This window comes from Odontomachus brunneus, unplaced genomic scaffold, assembly GCF_010583005.1.
Source record: "Odontomachus brunneus isolate Ranch 3 - 2012 unplaced genomic scaffold, Obru_v1 Obru_scaffold_017, whole genome shotgun sequence".
NCBI classification, from domain to species: domain Eukaryota; kingdom Metazoa; phylum Arthropoda; class Insecta; order Hymenoptera; family Formicidae; genus Odontomachus; species Odontomachus brunneus.
In genome coordinates this window covers 2,942,208-2,955,613 of record NW_022639467.1, presented here as the reverse complement: position 1 = coordinate 2,955,613, position 13,406 = coordinate 2,942,208, and the positions used below count along the sequence as shown (strand labels likewise).

The window sequence follows — 13,406 nt, the reverse complement described above, 5'->3', positions numbered from 1 at the left end:
TATATATATATATATATATATATATATATATATATATATATATATGTATGTATGTATGTATATGTATGTATATACATTGACTTGTCCAAAAAATTTCAGAATGCGTTACAATAAAAAATACTACTTGTACAACTAATTAGTCCGAGTTTATATATAATAATGATCATGTATAATATATAGGGTATCTCAGACTCTCTTCCGCAATTTTTGTGAGAACATAGAATGGATTGAGGTAAACATAAGTAAAAAGCTCTTAATCATTTTGTAAATAACCACGTAGGTTTTTAATTATTAATAAAAGAAAATTGTTAGATAGTTGTACGATAGTTGTACGATAATGCACAAATTTTTAATAAATATCTAAAACTCTTCTTTAATTAATATTTCAAGATTTATTGGGAATATCGCAAAACTACTTGTATGTTCACTTCAATTCATTGTACATTCCCAGAAAAATTGCGAAGAAGAGTCTGGGATACCCTGTATAGTTGTACAGTACTCTCTTTTCGCGAAATTTTGTGAACGTTAGTGAATGCTGTTTCACTCTTACAATGTTGGAAAATTATGGTTTGGAAGATGTTATTTTTTTGCACATGTAGATCTTTCAAATAACTCTGTACAATATATATAAGCATGAAGGAGCAGTAGCCGAATTATAATCGATCGATTTATTTAGATGTCGACGATGTGAAATACGTGGTCAACTTCGATTATCCGTCCTCATCTGAAGACTATATCCATAGAATCGGCAGAACTGGACGCTCAGGAAACATGGGAACAAGTTACGCCTTCTTCACGCCGCAAAACGCCCGTCAAGCGAGGGACTTGATAAACGTGCTTGAAGAAGCTAAACAAGAGGTCAATCCGCAGCTGATTAAATTCGCGATGAGCAGTGGTGGCGGCGGCGGCGGATATGCCAACAGAAGTGAGTGTCTCGCTAAATCAATTATTGCACAAGTACAGTGCACCTATATCGTAAATTCATTTTATTGGAACAATCTATAACAGCTATTATTTCTATTTAGAACGATTCATCGCATTCTGCTAAAGCTTGTAATAAATAAGTGTTGATTCGCTATGACAGTTAGCTTTAACTTAGCCACGTATTAATTTAATAATTAATTAGTTAAACTTATTATGTGGTTCAATCGATATTGCGTTCTCATTTTAAGAAAAGGAAAAGAAACAAAATTGAGAGAAAGTAATTAAAAAGCTCGATTAACTTTTACCATTTTACTGTAAAAACGCTTTGTGGAAAGCTTAAAATTACCGTAATGTGCGTGAAAAATATATTATTCAGAGTGACATGGTAATATATCATCACTGTTTTTTCTTTTTTGTTCTCAGATCGTTGGGGATACGGCAACCGTGGGAGGGACAATGTTTTCCGTGGTACGCGCAAACGATTCGATACTAACAGAGTACCCAATTACAATAGATGATCCTATTATCAAACGAATCAATTCTAAGGTGGATAAAGCCTTTACAGTAGAAATTCGATGTAATGCCACTCGGTATATTCTTCACGAGCCATAGTTTGGATCTTTTGCACGTTACAACTGGTTAACCCACTGTCGTAACAGTCATAACAAAGTTTACCGAATGACAGCGTGCGCAGACGCGCGAAGTTACTCGCGCACTTGCTATGCGACCAACATATCGCTACGTGTTTTTCATGATGTAGATGTTACATTGAATTGCCAGCATGTACTAAGCTGTGTGGATGCCTTAACGCGCATCAACTATTTACTAGGGTTTCTTTTTTAACTTTACGTGTGTGTTAATGTGTACATAGAGGTGACCCAGTTACAATGTTAAGGCATATACATGCTGCTTGGAGTAAAAACTGTCGCAGTTTTGTTGGCTCGTGGTGGAACAAGTGCGAGCATTGCGTATTGACACAACTGTAAGATGAAAGAGCTCGTGATACATGAACTGAGCTATGTAAACGAAGTAAAGAAAAGGAAAAGGAGAGGAGAAGAAAAGAAAGGATGGTGCAATACAATTTGCGAGTGTCAGATAATTGCGCGAGTGCATAATTTGAGGACGATCCCGTATGGCGGGTAGTAGGCGGCTGTCATAACAGTCTCGACGTTATGAAGAAAACATGCGACGCAGAACCATTTCGAGAAATTCTGCATTCTCGTACAATAATCCTGGGTTAGGCATTACATTTTACTGTATTAACCGCGTTTTAGTTTTTATTACCATTCCTAGGCAATTTTTGAAACATTCTTTTTTATCACTTTCTATCGTCTAGATCGGCTAGATTTATCTCGAATAGTAAGCGAATAGTATCTCGAATACAGATGTACGTTTACTCTAAACGGTCATCACTCTCTCCATACTATACCAAAAGCGCTGTAATATAAGTAAACGTAACTTGGCGCGAGAAAAGAGCGTTCAGCCAAGCTTTCGATCCATTGGTAGAGCGACACAAAACCCCAACTTTCTTGCAAAACCGATCTTTGCTGAACGCAACCACTTGGTTACGTTGTCTTATTGACTGAATTACACATCCCTTTGGTTGAATCTTGATACTTATATACAGCAATGCGGGTATCGAGGCCAGAGTGAGTGAATTTTTGTAGCATGTATGGTAATTTATCTGAGTTTGCAAAAAGCTATTTGTCAGTAAGTTTATTTATTGGAGGTGAATGCGATAGAACGAAACACGGGAGAACGATAAAGAGTTGATTGATCAATTGTTTGCAGCAGGACCGATTTTTCTTTCCTGATCAATCACAGTCTGTAGATCAGATTAAGCAGGCGTGTGAGAGTCTGAATAGCAGGTTTTTGTGCGCAAATATCCACTACAAATGTCGAATGCAAATTTTTGTTGATTTGAAGTATTTTCACCTGCTTTTGAGTCTCTGATGTTGTGCAGGCAAAGATTTGGAACAAATAAACATCTCGTGAAAAAAAATTTGTAACTAAAGTACTTTCAACTTGAATCCTTTTCATTGCGGCGTACTTTGATTGCAAGTTATTCGGGACAATATCCATCAGTATCAGTTATTACATCGTGCATGACCGTGTACGACGCATGTCGTCTCGTTTTGACAGAAAATCAGTTCTGTGACTCGGTGTTTAATATGACCGAATAACAACTTATGCGTATTAAATGTCACAATAAGCAATAAGCTCAGTATCCGGAGCATTACAACTATCACATGTGATATGCACGCACTACATTCAGTAATCAGTACACTGTGGTTTACAGAAAAAAATTAGTCTTATGTTTACATCATTAGAAGTTTGTATTTCTTACTTCTTCTGATTATTTTACTTGGACTCACTTTTTTTATTTCTATTGCCTATTCAAGGTATTCAGTTCTCTCTCTCTCTCTCTCCCTCTCTCTCTCTCTCTCTCTCTCTTTCTCTCTCTTTTTCATTAGGCCTGTTCTTTGTAGCTGCATTGCTGAACTAGTGCAATGTGGTCCTTTCACCACAACATGATATGGAAATTAATAGGAAGAAGTATTATAGGTTTTGATTAGAGAGTTTTTTTTATTTTATGATGGAACTCTTTTAAGCCCATATCAGACTATGGATTAAGATTGAGATTGAATTGAAAATTGGCCAATCAGAGCAAAGTTCACCAAACTTGAGCTTAGTGAATTTTGCTCTGATTGGCTAAATTTCAATTCAATCTCAATCCTAATCTATAGTCTGATATGGATTTAAGGCCAAATCACACTAGCAATTGATGATTGACGATTGAAGATTAGATTTTGACGAATCAACGAGCTTTAACCTTGGCTTGCTTTGTTCCAATTGGTCAAGTTCCAATCTTCAATCATCTATCGCCAATCGTTAGTGTGATTTGGCCTTTAAGGTCTGTTCTTTGTAGCTGACTGCTGAACTAGTGCTGAATAAGTTAGAGTAAGAAAACATATATTTGTCTCACTTCAATATATTGCACCAGTTCAGCAGTGCTACAAAAAACAGATTTCTATTTTTTCGCCTGATAGTTCATCATTTTGCCGTTTACAATGTCGCCATCGTCAACGTGAAATTCTCGGCTGACTGATCAAGAGCTTTAAAAGTAATTATTATGGGATCTCTATTTAAAACCGAGATGTCCACGAATTGCGCGATCGCTGGAGCTATCAGTGGATTTTTAACAAGATTTATTTGTCAACCTCTTGACGTCATAAAAATCAGATTTCAGGCAAGTTATTACTATAAAATCACTTGTTATATTTGATCATAACTATTTTATTATAACTGTGTATAATTGTCCTTGTTATATTTCTTTGTAATTATTTTTCTTATTATAGTTGCAAGTTGAACCAATTTCAACACATTACAATAGCAAGTATAAATCTGTGTCGCAAGCTTTTTGGTTAATATTGAGAGAAGAGAGAGTACCTGCTCTATGGAAAGGACACATACCTGCACAATTACTTTCGATTTCCTATGGAATGACTCAGGTGCTCAATAATTCAAATAAAACTTGCTGAATCTTTTACTAACACAATGATACAATTTTACATGTCTCTTTTTCTCTTCGTTTGTATTACATTTTAGTCGTGTTACTTAAATTTGCAGTTTTTTTCATATGATATGTTGATGAAAATGCTGCGAGTGTCGGAAATTAAGGAATGGAATTATTTGATGAATTTTATTGCTGGTATTGGAGCAGGAAGTATGGCAACAGTGGTTTCGTTTCCTTTCGACACTATAAGAACTAGATTAGTGGCCCAATCGAGTAACCATCAAGTGTATCATGGAGTATTGCATTCCTGTAGGTAAGTAACAGAGAACTCTTAGTTAATTGTCCCATTATCAGTTATCAAAATTGGAAGTCAAGATATCCTTGTTTTTTTCTTTTTTTCTCTTAGTATATCACTATTTCTTCCATAATAATAACACATGTGTATTTTATATGCATTTTCATTGTTTTAAAATATTTGGACATTCGTATACCTGTAGTATTTTATATCTTCTTTCAGTTCAATTCTACGACAAGAATCACTAAGGGTTTTTTTTTCGGGTTTATCACCAACCTTGTTACAAATTGCTCCATATACTGGTCTGCAATTTATGTTCTACAATATTTTCACAGATCTATATGGAAAATATTTTACTAATAGTAAAACAAACTTCTACAATTCCATGGTGTCTGGTGGCACTTCTGGATTAATAGCAAAAACAATAATATATCCATTTGATCTTGCTAAGAAAAGATTACAGATACAAGGTTTCCAACGCGGTCGTGAAGGATTCGGTCAATTTTTCCAGTGCAAAGGATTGCTAGATTGCTTGATAGTGACTGTGAGAAGAGAGGGAGTACCAGGATTATTCAAAGGACTAGTACCAAGTCAAGTGAAAGCTGTCATAGTTACGGCGTTGCATTTTACGGCGTATGAACAAGTTCTATCTTTGTTGGAGCGATAATTTAACGATAATAACGAAATGATAATAGTGCGGCTTTTCGATGAAATTGATTCGTACCAGTATTTACGTATATACACGAAATATACACGTAATATACTTTTGCTATGTCGCAGTCGTTAATAAACGACCATTGATGTTTTTACCAGAGGACATTATTCTTTTCTACACATTGTAAAGCGAAAGACTGATTTTTAGTAAAGTTACATGTAAATATAGTAACAAATATATTTATATATGAATATATCGTCTACACTATTAAAAAAAAATAAATCATGATTTGTCACTTTTAGTTTACCATACAGACTATATGCTATGTATACACAAATATTTTTAAGTCCAGGAAAAACATTCAAGTATTACTGATGAATGACTCATCCAGTGCATTCACCATTGTGTCAAAAGCTTAGTCTATTTATAGTTTAAATTGTGCAGGCATAGCTTCGGGTGTTCCACTTAGGACAGCCAAAATATTGTTTGCTGTAATTCTAGACATTTCTTCTCTACTTTCCATGGTGGCGCTTCCTATATGAGGCAAAACCACTGAAAACACAAATAAATATACTGTATTATTTATATATATATATATATATATTTTTTTTTTTTTTTTTTTTTTTTTAACCTAGGATTTATCAGACAATATCCACAAAGATTTAGGAATTATTTGCGAGCTTTCTGTCTTTAATTTCTGGATAGAGTGCAATTTACTCGTATAATCATGAGAAAAGGCGTGACCTTGAGTAACCATCGCATCACGCTGAAACGCGAACGAACACGGTTACTAATTTGATAATATTCACAGAGATTCTAACGAGATAGACCTTACCCAATTTATGGTACAACCCTCTATCAATAGATACTAACCACAGTTATCCAGTTGCAGGAGTTCGCTATCTAGAGGTATCGGCTCAGGTGTCGTGACATCTAAACCAGCGGCCGCAATTGTTCTATTTTTTAAGGCGTCTATCAATGCTGCTTGATCCACTACCTCTCCGCGACTTCCGTTCACGAATACGGCTGTACTCTTCATTCGCTCAAAGGCCTCGGCGTTGAATATGTGTCTCGTTTCAGGTGTCAGCGCTGTCGTCACAACGACAAAATCACTGTCACGGAGTAAATCGTTCAACTCTACTCTTTCGCCGCAAAATTTCGACGCTTCCGGCTTGGCTGTTCTGCTCGTGTACAATAATCTAGCGACGTTGAAACTTTTGAGGAACTCGCCGACTCGCAGACCAATCCTACCCAGACCGACAATACCCACAGTTGAGCCTGACAGTCCTGGACCGCACATCCATGTCGGCGACCAGGCTTTCCATTCGCCTCTGCAGTAAATAAAAGGACGTATTTAATTTGTGTCCCAAGTACACAATACTGAAGTAATATATACTTGATTTGAGAATTGTGCTTTTTTTTTCTCGGATTCTTCGGCCAATTTCGAGTGGATTTTTCGCGAGAAAATAAAACTTCTGTTCGAATAAAATCCACTTAAAATTGTACAAAGGATAAACGTGTATTACTCGTTAATAGATCTAAGATGCAGTTTCTGAAAAGAATTTTGGTATTTGTTAATTGCTTATAAAAAATTTATTTAAAAGTTAACAAAAGTTAATGTTGTCAAAAGTTATGGAGAGAATCGATTCAAAATTGGTGAGAGATAATACTTGTAAATTGCCCTATTTGCTTCCAGTAGTCTCCTCGAAGTCGCTAATAAGAGAGCTACAATCAGCTCTGCTGTAGCATCTGTCAGGACACCTGGGGTGTAACCAACTCTAATTCCCTTTCTCTTCAACGCTTTCAGATCCAGGTGATCGATACCTACTGACATAGATGCTACAACTTGCAATTGAGGACCTGCAGCCTCAAGAACCTCATCATCTATTTTATCTGTTAGAACACAGTATATGGCATCTACCCCACGTATCCTAGATAATAATTCCGACCGCGGTATTGGCTCGGCTTTCTCCCATAGTACAATTTGACACCTGCAGACATCAATAATCAATGAAGAAAATCTACTCGCTTTTATCAAATTTGTGACATTTAAACAAATTAAATATAAAGTATATTTACGATATGAGAGAGATTGCAAAGAGAATTGTCGAAATTAAATTTACCGTTCACGTAGCATATTTAAGCCGGTTGCTGGTATGTCCGGCCTTGTGATCAAAACTTTAGGCTTGCTCATTTTGCCTGAATTCGACATTTGGACTACTGGACAATCATAAATCGTCGAGGTGATTTTACTTGTCAGAGTAAGTATTTTGCTTTGCTTAAAAAAGCGTGAGAGATTCGTGACTATCATAATTTCGCGAACGTAATTAACGAAATAAGCAAACTAACCTCACTATAATCTGTTTGATGCTTCTTTTTAAGCAAAATGCACTTTATCAAGTGCTAAATTAAAAAATCAATGTGTCCTTGATATATGTCATCTGTTGTTGTTGCTGTGTTATATTCGAGTTGGGCGAGATTCCGTAAAGACCGTCTCTTTGAGGTAACGAGTCAGTCAAGACTCAAACCTTTGGTAAGTTGGTGATAACGGTCTCTCTTAACCTATCTGCATTACCGCAAAGTTTCTCTCTTCTTGTCTTCCAACAGCACTGTTGGATAGTGCCAGGCAATCTATTGACAAACTTTTGTCAATGGTTCAAGTTACTTTGATTAATTATAAAGTCTTCGCTATGAGTCGCCACCATTCTCATCGGCGACTCGTAGTCTGAGTCAACGGCTGATCAGACGGGCATGTACTTGCCAAATAGTACACTCAACGGCAACTCAACGGTCTTTTACTCTTTAATGGAGTTAAAGGAGTTTTTCTTTTCAAGAATGCTACGACATATGTTGCCGACGACAGATCGATCTTCTTGCTTCGTCTGTGATGAAACCGTTGAATATGGCTGCAGCCATTGCATATTATTTCTATCAATTTATTGCATGTTAAATAGTTGCGAAAAACTTAAGATTAATTGATTATAGTCGATGGAATATAAGCGACGATAAATATCGTTTTGTAATGAATCCTTCTCTCAGCATCGTCCCTACGACGAACGACTAATCGGTTGATAGGGCGCGCGCAGTTGCCAACGTCTCGCAGCTATGTTCGCGGCTGTAATACTCGCGCGATCGCTGACAGTCTCGCAGCTACGTTCACGTGTTACGCGCCCGTGATACCCACCTCCCGTTGACGGCGGCTGCTCATTGCTACGTTCACACGCACACATACGCGCGGTAGCTACGCGTCATAAGTACGGTGAAACGCCGCTGCAACAGTCAGACTGTGTCTCGGAGCAGCGTGGATCGGCACGTATCGCGTATATTTGAGCGAGTGACATTTCGCTTCCATTTTTATTTCATCGTCAGCTGTCGGCTATCGCGTTCGTCGCCTATCGGTAATATCCGTCTTCGATTACTGTCTGTCTCTCTTTCTTTCACACTCCCCCTCTGTGTCTCTACATACGTGGCGGGCAACACGTCGATAACATGTGCGGTAAGTAGCGAGTTTTGCTCTCCATGTGTAAGCGTCATAAGCCGCTTTCTCTCCGCCGGCTTGACAGCGCGGTCGATGAATGGCGAGTTCAATTCGCTATACATACGTATGATGTTGCGCACTCGTGAATTCTGTCAGATCGCGCGGAAGTGTCGTTATCGCGCCCGATTCGATTGTTGAATCGGGAACGTATTGTCAGTTTAGGTCGCAATGCTGTACGCAATCGCTCAATTGTCAATTTGGTACGATTAATGAGCAAAAGTAAATCAAGGCTTTTTTCTTTCTAGCCTTGTTCACATCGAACGTTTCATACGCGTATTAAATAGTAATTTTCTATTGAATAATTTTAATATCGACGATGCATATAAACAACAGTGTACTAAGCTGGTATAATATTCATCAAGATATATTGTACCAATTGAATATGCGCTGTGAATTTTCCGTAATGATGTATCAATTGTACACGTGACAACACAAGTCAATTGATATCAAGCCAATTTTCAATTTCTTTTCATTTATCCATTTAGTGTAGTTTGCTAGTGTCAGTCAAATTGATGACAAAATGAAATCATAATACATGCGATAAAAGAGAACAATGACGTAATTTGACACCAGATGACAAATCGAACATTGTCACATTGACGTGAGTGATAATTCGCTTACGGACTGATAAACGTCAGGAGATGTGTTCTAATTTTAGACAGGCAACTATTTGCCAAATTGTTATGTACCTTGGTATAAACCAACTATACAATTCCGCATATATTGTCGTCCGTCATAAACCCTAACGAAACACTGAGAAATATTTTTCAATCATAAATATCAATAGGAAGGAAAGAATGTGTTTTGTATTTTTAACGTCAAACCACGTCACTCCGCTATAGAATCTTCTTTCATCCACTAGTCGCTCACAGAATGATATTGCGTCGTGATTTCCAATATATAAACGTTTCGTCATGTATTATTAAAAAGAAGCAAGATTAATAAGTTAATTGTTCAAAAAATTAATTAAAAAAAATTATTTAATTAATATAAATGCTTATGTGTTAGTTTTGTACATTGTTCAGTTTAATTAAGACGGTTGTGTCTTTGGCCGATATTTTCCCTTTTTCTCTTGTTTTCTTCTTTTAGAAAATGAATTAAAGTTTGCAGTTAATAAGACTAATTCCGGACAACCTTTTATATCATTACGCGCGATTCTTCTACAGAGAGAGAGAGAGAGAGATACTTTCAATATTTCAAAGCAATCGTTTAGATGATGCAACATCTTTGGAAGGTGCCGCGGCGAAAGGTCATTGCGAAATTACGGGAAAGGTTGCGCAAGTCATACCAAGCACATTTTCAATCGCGTCTCTTCGTAACTTTTTCTTAAATTCCACATATGTGAGTTAAATTCTGGAATAAACTGCGAGAAATCTCGCTCACTGGGCTTCTCTTAAAACTTAGTAACACGGTATAACGAGCGTGTCACTCATCATTTCTATCGATAATAATCTGTAATAAATATTGAAATTCGTTCACCAATACCCGAAGATGAAATCGGTCGAATAAGGATTTATTTTTGAGACATATCTTACGCAAAGCCAAATATACTTGTTGGGTTTCTTCGATAACATTATACGCAGCTGAGATACATGGAATTGCATTTGAAATTGACCGCAAGATATCCAGTGAAGACGATATTAATACTTGGCTGTGTTTATAATCTTGAATGTATAGTTTTTCTTCTTGTTTCGCTAAATGATTCTCGCGTTTGTTTTGAAATGGCAAATTGGCGCGTTTAGCAAGTGACAATACGTAGTTATAGACGTTTTTGTTAGCGCGTTTTTATAACAACTACGATGAGAATTACGCTTAATTGAAGGCTCGTCGAGTATCCCATTGAGATATTTCACTCGGCCGGCTTGCGATACTGCGATTCGCGCGCGCACCGCAGATACGTGCGAGACACGACTTCCTCGGGCATCGACCCGCACACAGATCGCGTATTCACACAGTATTCGCGTATTCGATATTTGCCAAGCAGCTAAATCTCCCTTTTACTTGCGTAATACATGCAACAACCGCGCTTGGTTACGTCCGTCGCCTAAGGCCGTCGATCAAAGGTGTGCGCGTCGTAATTCAATTATTTCATTGTTAAAGTAAAATGACTAAATTAATAAGAAAGCACGATTAGTTTTACATTTCTATTGATAAATAATTCATGGAATTACTAACAAAAATAACGTTATAAGTATAAAACCTTGTTTTGTTAGTGCGATGAAAAAATAATAGAAAATTAAATAATCGATAAATATGAATTACACTTCTAATGATATATTAGATATAATGCCGGTTTTATACCAGCTAATTGAATTGAAAAAATGAGTTATAGCTCTAACTGCCGAATAATACAGATTCAATGATTGAATGTTTGTTAAATAATATTACACAAATATATATATTGGCGTGTGTAAAGAAATATTTTTTAACAAAATTTCAAATATTTTCTTTCTTCTTCTCTTAGAAATATTAAATACAAATATATTATTAATATTTCAACAATGAGGCATTGTTCAATTATTTGAACATTTATCTTATTATGTGTATTACAAAGTGGAGATGTTGAAAGAAGAGCGTCTTGTTACGCGGGAAAAGTAATCTTGTGCTATCTTGGCAAATTTTCATTGAATGAAATTTGTCCTGTGGCTAAAGTTCTATCCGCTATTTATAGGGGAGTAGTGAATGAGAAAGGAGCTGCAGTGTTTTGTCATTTTCTTCCTTCTAATGACGGATAGAGTCCGGTCTCTAATCAGAAATCATCACGCAGTGTCCTAACTCTTTACTCGAGTAACTCTACAGGCGGCTATTATTTTAGCACAGCGTATAATGGCTCTCGTCGGCGAGAAGTAGTTTCTGGTTTAACACGACCGATCTCTCAACGGCGCACCGCTTCGAGTGAAAGTCTCTCTCGTTCGTGGCGATCGCGAACCCGAGGTGAGAGGGTGCAGCAACGGGCATAGGACAGTTACATATGACATTTAGAAGCGGCAGAGATATCCGCGGCATCGCCTCTCTCGCCGCCCTTCCTCATCTCGACCTACCCCGATCGTTTCTCCGAATATTAACTCGAACTCGATCGCGCGAATAATTTCAACACGGCGTGTCGCGTATGCCACTTTCTCGTTCATCGCCGTGCTCTCTCGTATATTCATGCATTTCAGGCGAGTTCTATGTGAAGAGTAGTAGTATACCGTGTCGGTAGGACGAAAGGCCAAGTTCGTCCATCGACTGACCGCATGTTCCTCGTCAACCACGTGTCAACCGTCTTCGCGGTGCGAACAATCTCGGATCTGTAGGATGCTGGTACGGTTTGGAATCCATTCCGAACAAGTCTCCTTAATAGTATTCGGATATCGAGTCTTGTCTCAAGTTTTGGACAACTCGGATTATTCGAATAACGCGATTTGAGTTTTCAGATCAAAATCGGATATCCAGACAGTCAGTTTGACACTCGAGACTTTGAACGCGTGCTTTTCTACTTCAAGGCGAATTGAAAAATTGACGTGATTAATTTCCGGTGCACACCGATAACATCTGGTACGATATATACTTTTTATGAAATAATAATTATTCGGATATCGTATTTTATATCTTACAGAACAATAAACATCTGGCACTCGTTTGTACCGTTGTTTACTAGATAAAGCTGCCTTTATCGTTTGTGTATCAGTTTGTGCGCCGTAAGAGAGAGAGAGAGAGAGAGAGAGAGAGAGAGAGAGAGAGAGAGAGAGAGCACCTTCCCGATTCTCATTTCTCATGAACTTGCGAAGGAAATTCTCTTCGATAATAGTTTTTTTGTACACACTGACCGGATGCTCGTATCAACAAATCAGTAGGAAGATCCTCTTATCATCAAGTATAATCCGATTACTGGCTCGATTAACCGATTGTCTAGTTGTCCTTACTGATCGAAATCGATAGACAGACGAGCGCAGCTCTTCGTTTTATTTCCAACGACGCAGTTCGAGTGCCGCAGCTAATCATGAGCGGTAGGTCTCTCTCTCAACGCGTCTGATCTTTTCGAATCTTTAGCAAATCATTTATCCCCGGGAAATACACTTGCCGCTGTGTCGATTAGATTCGTCGTGAGAGACGTAACTAGCAGGAACGAAACAATTTGGTGTATCGTATAATTTACCATAAGGAACGATGATTTTATGTGTATCTTTCGAACACGTTCTTCCTTCATATTCAAAAAATACTTAAACAATTTTATGGATTAATACGATCTCTTTGAATATTGCAAAAATGTTTTTGAAATATTCAAGAATTACATGAGAACTATATGTCAGAAAATGTTATAGAATATCGTTGCAATAACATTCAATGATTTTGTGCTCACTTTTGTAAGCTTTTGTTTTTCTCTAATTGTTTAATCGTTGAAATGGAATTTTGTCGAAGAACGAACACGAGAGAGAGAGAGAGAGAGAGAGAGAGAGAGAGAGAGAGAGAGAGAGAGAGAGAGAGAGAGAGAGAG

The 13,406-nt window shown here is 37.3% G+C and overlaps 4 protein-coding genes across 12 annotated transcripts in view; 3 read left to right on the top strand and 1 right to left on the bottom strand.

Moving 5' to 3' along the window:
• LOC116841658 (ATP-dependent RNA helicase p62-like) overlaps nucleotides 1–2,926 on the top strand; it is an 8,492-nt gene extending 5,566 nt beyond the window's left edge. For both annotated transcript variants that reach the window (XM_032809882.1, XM_032809881.1), the window contains 2 exons: nucleotides 677–925; nucleotides 1,348–2,926. In XM_032809882.1, coding sequence (XP_032665773.1) covers nucleotides 677–925; nucleotides 1,348–1,442 — 344 coding nt within the window. In that variant the 3' untranslated portion in view covers nucleotides 1,443–2,926. The remainder of the gene's footprint in view (nucleotides 1–676; nucleotides 926–1,347) is intronic.
• A 944-nt stretch (nucleotides 2,927–3,870) lies between these two features.
• LOC116841640 (mitochondrial thiamine pyrophosphate carrier-like) lies at nucleotides 3,871–5,644 on the top strand. 2 transcript variants are annotated; one of them, XM_032809839.1, is made up of 5 exons: nucleotides 3,871–3,885; nucleotides 3,975–4,174; nucleotides 4,284–4,436; nucleotides 4,555–4,754; nucleotides 4,959–5,644. In XM_032809839.1, exons 2-5 carry the CDS (start codon nucleotides 4,058–4,060, stop codon nucleotides 5,401–5,403), a joined length of 915 nt encoding a protein of 304 aa, XP_032665730.1. In that variant the 5' UTR covers nucleotides 3,871–3,885; nucleotides 3,975–4,057; the 3' UTR covers nucleotides 5,404–5,644. The 2 variants fall into 2 exon arrangements, with proteins under 2 accessions (XP_032665730.1, XP_032665729.1); XM_032809838.1 differs by lacking the exon at nucleotides 3,871–3,885 and having other exon boundaries at nucleotides 3,900–4,174.
• LOC116841639 (glyoxylate reductase/hydroxypyruvate reductase) lies at nucleotides 5,615–8,161 on the bottom strand. 3 transcript variants are annotated; one of them, XM_032809836.1, is made up of 5 exons: nucleotides 7,741–8,157; nucleotides 7,515–7,669; nucleotides 7,062–7,382; nucleotides 6,265–6,722; nucleotides 5,615–5,943 (listed from the first exon to the last, which is right to left on the bottom strand). In XM_032809836.1, exons 2-5 carry the CDS (start codon nucleotides 7,601–7,603, stop codon nucleotides 5,816–5,818), a joined length of 996 nt encoding a protein of 331 aa, XP_032665727.1. In that variant the 5' UTR covers nucleotides 7,604–7,669; nucleotides 7,741–8,157; the 3' UTR covers nucleotides 5,615–5,815. The 3 variants fall into 3 exon arrangements, with proteins under 3 accessions (XP_032665727.1, XP_032665728.1, XP_032665726.1); XM_032809837.1 differs by having other exon boundaries at nucleotides 7,515–7,611; XM_032809835.1 differs by having other exon boundaries at nucleotides 7,515–8,161.
• Nucleotides 8,162–8,548: 387 nt separating this feature from the next.
• LOC116841637 (glutamine--fructose-6-phosphate aminotransferase [isomerizing] 2-like) overlaps nucleotides 8,549–13,406 on the top strand; it is a 16,594-nt gene continuing 11,736 nt past the window's right edge. For 4 of the 5 annotated variants that reach the window (XM_032809810.1, XM_032809814.1, XM_032809813.1 and 1 more), the window contains exon 1: nucleotides 8,549–8,887. In XM_032809810.1, the coding sequence (XP_032665701.1) occupies nucleotides 8,881–8,887 (7 nt within the window). In that variant the 5' untranslated portion in view covers nucleotides 8,549–8,880. Of the gene's footprint in view, nucleotides 8,888–12,769; nucleotides 12,919–13,406 lie in introns of those variants that run through there. The other variant, XM_032809809.1, reaches the window with a different exon arrangement.

Bases quoted from the DNA above. Each gene is read 5' to 3' on its own strand.
- LOC116841640 (XM_032809839.1), top strand. From the start codon at position 4,058: ATGGGATCTCTATTTAAAACCGAGATGTCCACGAATTGCGCGATCGCT. The intron at 4,175-4,283 runs GCAAGTTATTAC...TTCTTATTATAG, and splicing joins TCATAAAAATCAGATTTCAG to TTGCAAGTTGAACCAATTTC. The intron at 4,755-4,958 runs GTAAGTAACAGA...ATCTTCTTTCAG, and splicing joins GGAGTATTGCATTCCTGTAG to TTCAATTCTACGACAAGAAT.
- LOC116841639 (XM_032809835.1), bottom strand. From the start codon at position 7,702: ATGATAGTCACGAATCTCTCACGCTTTTTTAAGCAAAGCAAAATACTT. The intron at 7,383-7,514 runs GTAAATTTAATT...TGATGTCTGCAG, and splicing joins TTAAATATGCTACGTGAACG to GTGTCAAATTGTACTATGGG. The intron at 5,944-6,264 runs GTTAGTATCTAT...TTGTGTTTTCAG, and splicing joins CCTGCAACTGGATAACTGTG to TGGTTTTGCCTCATATAGGA.